Genomic DNA, 11,556 nt, shown 5'->3' with positions numbered 1-11,556 from the left:
GGGCTTCTATGGTTTGGTTCGGCCACCATACGTATGGCTGGCCGAACCCCACATTTTCCTTCTTTGAATACCCCCATAGCCATTATTTATACTCGGATTTTAATTAGACTAAAAGTTAGCCATTGTTGCAACTCTCGTGTACTTCTTTTGAGGCCAACACCCAGAACGAGATCGACTATTCGGAATTTCACCTTATTAAATAAAGTTTTCATCTATATCCGCAATATTCTGATTGCATCATTAGTTCTTATTTGTTCTCGATTTTAGGTAGGAATTAAGACCCTCGCTGGTCAGGCTGATCGTGCATCTGCAAGATCAGTAACTCCCGGAGATTGTCCTAGCGATTGCATTGGCGCACGAGCTTTGCACGTGTAGTTGGATCGTCAAGTACGAACTCCACCAACAAATCGATTTATCCACGTCTCATCGAAAGATCGGCCCCCTTTGTTCTATCACTATGGGATAGTCTACGGAACTGATGAAGTGGAGGAGGAGGAGTAGAGTTGTGTCGTAGGCATAGTAGAGCCGAGCAGCGTAGTGGCATACCCGAATAAGTTGATGAGCTCTCATCATGTCTACTAAGTGGTTTGAGTTGTAATGCTACCTTAAGCAAGTTAAGTTCTTAGGGTGTTGTTATCGGACCTGTGAGAATACCAAGTGGTTCTGAACTTTGGTTTGTAATAATTATGTGAAGTGCTTATGACCTACAATGTTTCTGTTGTACCACTCTGTGGGATGTGATATTTGTGAAGAAGCCCTTCATGACTATCATATCAATGACTTGTATACTACAAAATGCAGTGGTGTGGGTCACCACAATAACATTGTTGCACAAAGCACATAATCAAAACATGTAAGCCAAATTTAACAAATCATAGACATATATTTGTAGATGGAAGGAGTACCATGGTTATACTACACCTTTTTTTACAAAAAAAAATGGGTCATATGATTATGAAATGTGGACCATAATATTATTACACTATACCATTTTAAAAAATGGTCTATATAATGGTAGAAAGGATAGACATTATGCACATACAAAATATCACGGTATGACTTTTTTCTATCATTATAGTGATTCCATCGATTTCATACTAATCTCTTTCTCGGTGATTCTACCTCGTGTCTTTCCTCGAGAGATTTTATGGGGATGGTGTGTATCGAGTTGTGTTGCGTGTGTTCATCGTCTTCTTCACCGCTCTTTGTGTTCATACCTCACCACCTTTTGTTCTTGATCAATTCGTTAGATCGGACCACACGGTTCCCCATCAATTTGTTTCTTGATTGGTGTTGCTATATGAACTAAGATTTTAAAAAATCTGCCATCGTATCACAAAGATCCGGTGATCAAAATATGTCGTATCTCCAAATCCGAAAAGAGAGAGGGATTTGAGATCACACATGGTCGCACCAGCCAGAGCAGCGCCAGCGGCCACCTCCGGCTCCTCCTCGTCGGCCCATCCTCCTTGACATCGCCAACGCCGCTTGGATGGCCGCCCACCCGACGTCCCCCAAACAGTGCCGCCGGCCACGGCGAGCGGAGCGCCGCCGCCTCAGCTACGGAAAGTCGGGGAGCAGTCCAACGAGAGCCGCGAGATACTACCAAAGAATGCCAACTGCAGCGTCTCAAAACACCGACTGGCCAAGGGAATCCCCATGCGCAAGTTGAATTTGATGGTGTTGTTCAACTTGGTCCACCAAATTACTAATGCATTGATCTACAAGCAGTCAAGCACACGACGAAATTCCATTCTCCCGTCAGGCTACTTCACAGCTAACAACATACAGGAGTAACAAACATGACCACGATTCGTATTTCAGATACTAACCCGCGGATGCAACAACCTGGGCGATTCCAAGCAAAACGGAATCCAATCAGCGAGTAAGAGACAACCACTTCACGTGCACGTGCAATGGTTGATAAGACCGTCTTAACTTAACATCGTCACGTAATCATTTAGATATAGCAATAAAATATGATGTACCATGATTTGGTTTTTGGTATTATCTTCAGTAACCAAACATCCTAAATATATGGTCAGAGAGATTGTGTTAAGAGATCTCTTAACACAAAATGAGGAGGACCTTCCTGTGGGCTGGCAGCGACGAGTGCTCAGGAGAAAAGTGCACGGTGGCATGGAACCTTGTCTTTCAACCGAAGAGCCTGGGAGGGCTAGGGCTGCACAACCTCAAGCTTCTCAACGTCGCGTTGCGCACCAAGTGGATGTGGCTGTCGAGAACAGATGATGAGCGCCCTTGGGCTGGCCTCAATCCTACCCTTGGAACGGACTCTGTCGCTCTGTTCAACGCGTCTTTTTCGATCACCATGGGATCTAGCACCGCCATTCTTTTTTGGTCAGATCCATGGATCGAAGGCTTAACGGCGCAGGCTCTAGTACCGGCTGTTGTCGCGCTCGTGAGGCCACACTTTGTCAACCGTAGAAGGTGCAACAAGGACTTCTTGGCCACGCTTGGGTCCTTCACATCGCCGGGCCGCTGTCCGTGGACGCCACTGTCCAGTTCTTCCGCCTGTGGGATGCGGTGGCTAGGGTGCCAACTGGTGCAGATGGTGACGGTTTCCGGTGGAAGTGGTCGGCGGACGGAGTTTTCTCTTCTAGGTCAGCGTACCGGTTCCTTTTCGAAGGATCGACGGCGCTGCCAGGGGCTCCGCATGTGTGGCATTCTTTTGCCCCGATGAAATTCCGTCTTCACGCCTGGCTGGCACTGCGACGGAGATGTTGCACAGCGGACCGCTTGATCAAGCATGTCCTGGCCGCCAACGCGGTCTGCCAGCTCTGCAATGCGGAAGATGAAACACTACATCACATGTCCCTCTCCTACCCGTTTGCGGTGCAAGTTTGTTCTGGCGTCATCCCCATAGTCCACTCGCAGCTACCTCTCCCGGATTGCGAGCTCGAGGAGTGGTGGCCGAACGTTGTCAACTCGCTGCCGGCGGCGCGGAGGAAGGAAGCCAACTCGCTCATCATGCTCATCCTCCGTTCGCTGTGGCTTGAGCGGAACGAGCGCGTTTTCAACTATCAGAGGTGCTCTGCGATTAGGGTTATTGACTCTATCGTCGATGAATGGAACTCGTGGATCCAGTGTAGACGTGGGAAGCTGAGAGATAGCTAGGTTCTTTCCCTTTTCCGAGGTCTATATGTCGTGCTTCTACATGACGGTGGCCTCATGTAACCTAACTCGTGGTGGTGACGGTTTTCCCCCTTAAGCTTAATATAAAACACGCAGATCTCTTGCGGGTACTCGAAAAAAAAGATCATCTGTTACTAAAGAGAAGAAAATCATTTTTTCAACATTCTCTCTCTTTCACCTCAACATTTATATTACGTGGCACTGCTAGATATCACCATTGTCCATGCCCTAACATGCATCCCAATGAGAGCCGCGAGATGCGCAAGCACCTCCAAGGCAGAGCCTTGAGTTGGCCGACCCCGCGGTGGATGCCCATCGGGGATTCTTGCGCCTGGGCTGCACCGCCTGGAGGAGATGATGACGCCCACCTCGATGCAATTGGCGAGGTCCCTCGGCATCATCTCCGCATGCTCGTTCGACGAACCCGACGCCGCCGGAGACAAGCGACATGGACGACCAGCTTGGGGAGCCATGTACACTGTGCGGTTCGACGCCGCCGGAGACATGCGACAACGATGGCCGGCTTGGGGCCATCTCGCCGGAGCATTCCTGGCTTGGAGCCATCATTGTTTTAAAGTAGGCAACAATATTTTCGTCAAAGTAGCTAGTAATATCTTTTGCCATATAAAAGGGTCACATACAATCTAGCATTTTCCCCCCAAATTACCGCTAAATGTGATTTAGCAATGACGATTTGTACCGAGAATAACATAATTACTGGAAACACTATTCAAGTACTATTTACTGGCATTGTTCATCGCAAATATGGTATTTTAATAGACAAAAGAGGGTAGTATGGACAAAAAATATCGGATAATCATAGGGTGATGGAAAAAAAGGGTTATACATCAGTAGCACTACATAGTAGTTGCAGTGCCCGGAGCGAGAAAAACGTGCACCGATTGAAAGAGGTAAGAGGGAGCAAGTTTTGTGCAAAGATACTGGATGAAAGAAGAAATTCACGACAAAAAGAAAAAAAAGATGTTAACAGAAGGACAAAAATGTAGGTACTTTTGGTCTCGCTGAATAGTTAACACGACAAATTACTGCAACTGCTGAATATTTTTACCGATGAATTACTACAAAAAATACTTATAAAAACTTAAAAAAATCATTAAATTTTTTTTAATTTGTTCTAAAACATAAAAAATGGAGCACTGTTCATGCACGTGAACAGTGCCCAACGCAATATATAGTATAATAATAGATTTGCTAGTCACATGGAGCTAGCCTACAAACAACGGCAGTTTGAACCAACGTGCATGCCCTAAGCTGACTGAGGTGGGGCCCATCGTGTATAATCGTAGGTACGACAAAAATATTACCGTATACTGTATGGCTAGTGTGTTAAAATGAGCATAATGTCGTTTATGAAATGTAGGAAATTGTAATGACATTTTTTAAACACCAAAGTTGTACTGACGTTTTCAAATAGCTACAAATTATGGCGTATATTCAATTAACCTGCTTGATATTGTTTGTGGCTACCTACTGCAATGTACATATGTTTACTCAGCAGTATCGAAAGTGTCTTTGGCTCCCGAGCACAGTGCTCCCTTCATTTAAAAAATAAATTAAAAATTATATTTATAAGTTACCGAAAAATATGGAGAAAATCTGGACATAGTTGAAACTGCAAGCATGTAAAATCGCAATGCAAAATTCTTTATATTGCAGGCTACACAACAAGGACTTGGAGGTTTAAAGTATGCATAATCATAATTATACTTTTTAAATTTTTGTGTAGCTCAAAACATAAAGTATTTAAATGATATTTTCCATTTACAACATTGGCTACATTGGGATTTTTTTCCATATTATTTTGAAACTCATAAATGTGATTTTCGATTATTTTAAAACAGCGAAATCAGGAGACAAAAATCTCCACTCGTAGCAGTATTTGTTTATTATTAGCACTAGTATAATGCTTATGAGTGAAAGTGAAGCTCCATTTTCTGTACAGCTATAAAGCCTCTAATCTGTATCTGGTTAAACTAGGCAGTGATGATCTTGGAAATACTTAGCCCGTGGAGCAAACACAAAGACTGCTTTTTAAACCATTGTTTAATGGTGCTAATATATGACATTTTTTGCGAAATATATATGACATAGTATGATCTTACACTTCCTTTGTTCAGAAGCATATGATGTTTTAACAAAACAAGCAGTCCACATAACCAAGTTTTACCATCAAATTTCATAGTAACGTAATGCATGCCTAGAAATATGAACATGTTATATTTTAGAAGTAATTATCAGCATTATTAATATAGATAGCAGCATTCAAGACTAAGAGGGCTTAAATAACTCTATATCTCATTAACTAGAAAATAGTGAAGATGACACAATGACATGTGAACATTTAACATTGGAAAATAAACAAAAAACATATGAATGAATGTGACATAATGAATCAGCCAAACATAAAGAAACAAACACTATGTTTCTATTGCTTACCACTAATTTGAGTACTCCAAGATCATCGATACTGATTAACTAAGCTAGGCGTTTCATCTAGGCGAGTGCATTGACTGATGAAGGTGTTGTGTTAAGAACTGAGCGGACTGAACATGCCGGAGCGAAGAGGGCATTTCAATGTTTGACATGCCGATGATTGGTACTTCCTCTGCTATATCTTCTGTCGTGAAAGGAATGCTGCAATTTGAGGAGGTTACAAAGGAAGGTGCTACCAAAAATTGTACAAAAATAATCTAAGGGCTTGAATCATTTACATAATTTAAGAAGGGATGAAAAATCAATAAGTTGAAGCTTGCTGCTAATCTTTTGAATAACTAACCTCAAGTCGTCATCTAAAAGAAATGAATTCGACACAGGATTTTGTGCATCATTGCTCACCATGTCCCTCATTTGGGCAACAACCTGCAACAATCTACAGTTTAGCCAAAACCTGGAAACATGACTTCAGCTTATAGCTGGCACAAGACAACATGAGAACATGCCTCTGATGATACACTATGTGTACCATATTTGTCATCCCAGTACATAGTACACAGACGATATATCTGCCTTACGCTTAACGCCTGGCAAAAAGAAGTAACAAATAAGAGCATAAAATGGTAAATATAATTCTAGTCAAAGGATAAACAGTATCATACAGAACTACACTGAGTAAAATTATATTGCCCAAGAGTACTCAAGCAAATTATATTACTGTCAGATACCGGGCAAATATTTTTCTTAATTTTCTCAAGAGTCCTCTTGCTTTTCTGAGGAATAATCTGCAATTTTAATGTAATCCCGTGAGAAGCTTGACAATAAAATCACCATCTTGTTTTGTAGACATGATACAAAATTTTACCAGAAAATCAACCGCTTGTCTGATGAATTTGAGCTCATCCCAAGCTGCACCTGCATGCTATAAAGTAGAAAAAGGTTAGGTGTTCTATTGGTCATCATGATTAACTGAATGATTAAATGAGTGCTGCACCAGCTGCAAACCTCTTCTGTAGTATCGACGATCCATTTCTCCAGTACACAAAGCCCAGATTTCACATATTCTCCATTTGAAAATGTGCAACACTCCCGTCGAAGGAGCAAACTGGGGCATTAAGAACATACTAAATCAAGTACTTGTTCAACTGCAGGCGTTCTGAAATATCATTGGAATGCAGGTATCTGACCTATTAAACAGCTGTACATTTATGAACGAGAAAACTTGAGTTACTAGCTTGCGGATGAAAAACGAAGGTACCTGCACAGAAGAAACATTGATTTGTAAGATCAGAAACAGAGCTTAAACATTGATTTGCAAATATAATAAGATTTCTTAGATTAATACATAGGAAAAACGGACAGAAGCCAAATCAGATAAGTTCAAAAAGAAATTAGATCAAAGCATCCTCTAGACTAACTTTTGTAAGTTCTGTACAGTCAAGATTTTCTCAAATTTGTTTAATATGGGGTCTTTGCACTTCGTAAGACAATAAAATAAGGCTCTCTACTTGAAGTTGTTATATTAGATCCCACGACATGTTACGGATCAATAAATCATAGAATTGTGCCATCGTACACTTTTTGTTCACTCTACAAATAAACATCTAATATTCTTTGTATGGTGCCAGTAGTAGAACCAAATGATGACTAACAGAGAATGTGTAAGATTCACGTCTAGTCCACTAGATGTGGTGCTGACTGTAAGTGCCAACTTCATCAATTGTACATTCGCTAGAAAACAAATAACAAATAAAGTCAAGGGTTCACTGGACTTGGGATCCAAATATCATTTCTCTAAATTTGTGGCTCTTACTCAGTCCCGTTCCAGTCATGGTCTAGTAGTCTTTTGTACAATTTCATGATGCTTGCTGTACTATCTTCATCTTTCTGTATCCTCTATCGATCATCATATTTCTGTTTAGGGTGTCTTGGAGAAGTCATGTGAAAGAAGAGTGAAACATTGACTCATCAAGAAAAATTACGGTCATATGACTTGGTCATGAAGCATAGCAAGCCAGCAGTCGTTGCTCAGGGCCTCAGACGTAGCGCCGATCACCAGAACGAGGCAGCTGCTGTGCATCCCTTGACTAGAAGCCACGAACAGTGTATTAATCAGCCAGACATTTCGAATCTCACAGCATGACAGAGCACCTCAGGTAATTGTACATTAACCGTTACAGTTACATTTGTACAGGCAAGTTAGGTCTTAAGTTTTTGTTAGATAGATTACCATGGTTTGTATAGTAAACTAAAATTGCACGAGTCGAGAGCAGAGCAATTAAGTGGATAGTCTAGTTTTTCCAATTGTTTCTTATTGCTTCAAAGAATCAAAAGAAATACATCATAAAAAAATATAGCTACTTTTGAACTACAAAACATATCAATTTATATTTTGGCAACAATTTTATATAAAAATCACTATTTTTGTGTGTTTTTGTGGCACTGGTCATCTTCGTCGTCGCCCTGATATTCAAATCCTAGCTCCGCCCCTGATGGTCAGGGGGTGGTTACATGTTCTTATGAATGTGCTTGCTGAAGGGTTCCTGATTCAAAATTGAGTTGATTTACACCAAAAGGCAAGACATGGTGTTTTGGCTCATAGGTCTAGATGCACCTATTATGAAAAATGCATTTTAAATGATTTCAAAATGTCTACAAATTCTCCGTAAATATCTGGATGTACATCCGGACATTCTATGTTCACACACAAAGTTTCGCAAAACAAAGACATTTTTTGTGGACTGTGTAAAAAAGACAAAAAAATGTCTCACGAAAACCTATTTTGGTGAACCGAAAATTGTCTTTTTCACGGAGACCAAAAAAATCTGTTTTTTTGCAAAACTTTGTGTGCAAACAGGATATACACCTGAATATTTTTTTTGGAATTTGTAGACATTTTGAAATACGATTTTTAGGAAATGGGTGCATCTACACTTATGAACCAAAGTGCATTTCCGCACCAAAAGAGCATAAAAGAATGTATCAGCTATCGTTCACCTCCATCTAGTTGTTAGACGTAACAATACAGAGAAGTAATTAATAAAATGCCAGCTCCCAGGTACACTTACATGACTATTTAGCTACAAAGAAATCCCATAATTGTGTAGTGCTAATAACTTGAAATAGACTAAGTACAAGTAACATTTTATGTAGTAACTCACGAAGTTTTTATGTAGCCTGTCCATCAGTGAATCCAGAAATTTGACAATCCTATCCCAATGCGCACTTATTGGCTGCTGCAAGGTCACGTCAGGTGAACTGGACCTTCTTCCACTGCCACCACGAGCAAGTTTTGGTGCCTTTTTTTACCAACATAACGTAAGGTTTAAATGTTTGCATTTAAATATGAACAGACTAAATATATGGTCAACATCAAAGTTAACGCTATGCGAGTAGAGAGATATTGGAGCTATCAGAAAACATACCTGGATGCAAAGGCTTAAGAGAGGTGATATCTCTTTCTTTAGATTGTCACGAATTAACCCAAATATTTTCTCCAGGGAAGCAGTTAGTTGTTGCTTAAATAGCATAGCTGGGTATCGAGCATCAATGTGTGACATGTTCTCCCGTTGCCCAAGCACTTTCAAAGGAGATCTGACTGCCTGAAAGTTTAATCATGCTATAACAAATTCAAGGCATATAGAAGAATTATGTTCATATATAAAAATTGCGAGCTTCGCCATTTGATATACTGAAAGGAGTGATATCCCAAAATCCGCTGGTTTTTAGGTAGGTTGGACTAAGTACCGTTTATATATTTTCTTGCTATTCTCATGTGTTTTTTTATATTTCTCGAGTTACCTCTAATACCTGTGAATTGTGAGAACTAATTTTACTGGTAAACCAGTTAGACTACAGTAACCGATTGGTTACCAAATAATATTTCCGTAGTATACTTGTACTGATACTGGAATAATATTGTCACGGTTTAAGTCTGTTTTAAGATCAATAGAATCTTGGGTGAACAAAGGAAAAGCGGCAGCTGAAAAGTAGTTAAGATGAATAGATTGAAACTGACATCATTTGCCTTTTCACATGAACGAGGATCTGAAGAAGATCGAGAAGGTGCCATGATGAATCCTTTTGACCTCACGTTTCTTTGCAACTGGCATAGAAGAGCAGAAGCATTGGCTAACCAGTACGGAAAAATGTCATTCTCATTTTCTGTCTGAAAAGCAGAATACTAAGTCCAGTAAGGAAAGCGTTATATTTAGATACTCAAGAATGTATAATATGACTATAACCTTCAAAATGGTATTGATTGTCTGAATTATGAAGTCAAAAATTGTTGTTCTTTCAGTCTCAAATACTCCCCAATGGAGAAGGCATCTGTAAATGATACAGGCTGCAACTGGTTTGCCCTTCTTGAACCCCATGTCGTCTTTAATGCAGTGCTGAAGCAATTGATGGTACTCCTGAAAGGGACACTTTTCACGCTTAAAATATGCATTAACTACGTAATGACATACATGGGGAGGGGGGGGGGGGGGGGGTAGATTTAACCTCGTTCCTGTCGGCACTCATCCTTGATCTTCTCAATTCTGTTAGGTTATGAGGGAGAGGTGCAAGTTTCATCGATGATGATTCCTGAAGGAAGACAAATTTTCATAAAAGGCTATCTGAGAGGATCCAACAACGAAAATGAACAGGGATGGGTTTGTCTATTACAAAGAATGACTTTGGGCAGGAAGGGGAAGCTCCAAAAGGAAGACTCTACCAGTAAAAGAAAAAATCTACATCAGTGCTTAGTAGTTCTTGACCAAATATGTAACATGTATTCAGTTTAACAGCATGTAAGTTATTATCCAAGACAAAAAAAGATATAGTATTGTCTAGCAGGACAAAGGAAAACCTCCACATACCCCAGTGCGAGTGTGCCTAGGAGATAAGCTTAAGGCCTTCTGCCTCAGTACATGGTTCTCATCTTCCAAATTCGAAATCTTATCTTCCAAGCTAGAACAACAAGGCCATAGTTATTCAGCAAACATGAGTTGCACATGGCATTACAATTAATAAGAAAACTTTCTTGTCGTATAGAGGATAGATATTAAGCGAAAGGAAAATGCTTCTCATCCGGCGACCGATCGAGGGAAAAGATCGGTCGCTCGGTTCCGCGTTGCTGCTGGGCCCGTGGCTCGTTGGCTTGCCTGGAATTTGGCCCATTAGCTGTTCGCCCGCATGGCCCATCCCCTGTTCGTCCGTTCGGCCCAGCACCGAACATACATAGAGACCAATTTGCTGGTGCACTGCTTCGCTTCTTTGTGTACCAAATTTTTGTTGTATTCATGTGTGACTTTTTGTAAAGATAGTTGGTGTTTTTTGTTGTAATTTAATACGTACCAAATTAAATTTGCTTGACCACTTTGCAGTGTTTGCAAACATATATATTTTTGTTTTAATCGTTTTTGACTTTTGTATTAATAGTTGGTGGATTTTGTTATAATTCAATATGTAACAAATTAATTGTTAATTCACCACTTTGTAGTGTTTGCAAATATATAGACTTTTGTTGTAATCGTTTGACACCTTTATAAAAAAGAGTTTGTGACTTTTGTTGTAATTCAATCTGTAGCAAATTAAATGTCGCTTGACCACTTTTCCATCATTTTGCAAACATATTGATTTTTTTATTGTAATCTTCTGTGACTTTTTGTAAAAGAAGTTGGTGACTTTTGTTGTAATTCAATATAGCAAACTAATATTTTCTTTTCTATTTTTGTAAACATATGGATTTTTGTTGTAATAGACTCCGGTTTTTGTTAATAATATTGGCTACTTTTGTTGCAAATCGATCTCCAGCAAAAATAATTTGTTGGTTTAACCACTTTATTGTGACATTATTTTTTAAAAATGTTGTGACTTTTTGCTGTAAAAGTATATTTTTTTGTATACGGGGTGACTGTTTTTGTTGTAACACCCTCTACCCTAGGGACAAATCAGCACGGTGGC

The 11,556-nt window shown here is 40.1% G+C and overlaps 1 protein-coding gene across 21 annotated transcripts in view; it reads right to left on the bottom strand.

Annotated features, from left to right (window-relative positions):
- Nucleotides 1-5,452: 5,452 nt before the first annotated feature.
- LOC127297438 (protein OPAQUE1) overlaps nt 5,453-11,556 on the bottom strand; it is a 63,953-nt gene continuing 57,849 nt past the window's right edge. For 6 of the 21 annotated variants that reach the window (XM_051327744.2, XM_071828728.1, XM_071828730.1 and 3 more), the window contains 14 exons: nt 10,470-10,560; nt 10,276-10,320; nt 10,111-10,194; nt 9,852-10,034; nt 9,626-9,775; nt 9,033-9,209; nt 8,769-8,906; nt 6,795-6,865; nt 6,613-6,712; nt 6,473-6,529; nt 6,270-6,392; nt 6,114-6,194; nt 5,951-6,033; nt 5,453-5,808 (listed from right to left, as the gene is read on the bottom strand). In XM_051327744.2, coding sequence (XP_051183704.1) covers nt 5,664-5,808; nt 5,951-6,033; nt 6,114-6,194; nt 6,270-6,392; nt 6,473-6,529; nt 6,613-6,712; nt 6,795-6,865; nt 8,769-8,906; nt 9,033-9,209; nt 9,626-9,775; nt 9,852-10,034; nt 10,111-10,194; nt 10,276-10,320; nt 10,470-10,560 — 1,528 coding nt within the window. In that variant the 3' untranslated portion in view covers nt 5,453-5,663. Of the gene's footprint in view, nt 5,809-5,950; nt 6,034-6,112; nt 6,195-6,269; nt 6,393-6,472; nt 6,530-6,612; nt 6,713-6,794; nt 6,866-7,589; nt 7,695-8,768; nt 8,907-9,032; nt 9,210-9,625; nt 9,776-9,851; nt 10,035-10,110; nt 10,195-10,275; nt 10,321-10,469; nt 10,561-11,556 lie in introns of those variants that run through there. The other 15 variants (XM_071828723.1, XM_071828718.1, XM_051327749.2 and 12 more) reach the window with 15 other exon arrangements.

The sequence above is a fragment of the Lolium perenne genome, chromosome 1, assembly GCF_019359855.2.
Source record: "Lolium perenne isolate Kyuss_39 chromosome 1, Kyuss_2.0, whole genome shotgun sequence".
Taxonomy (NCBI): Eukaryota; Viridiplantae; Streptophyta; class Magnoliopsida; order Poales; family Poaceae; genus Lolium; species Lolium perenne.
This window is presented reverse-complemented; position numbering and strand designations above follow the sequence as displayed.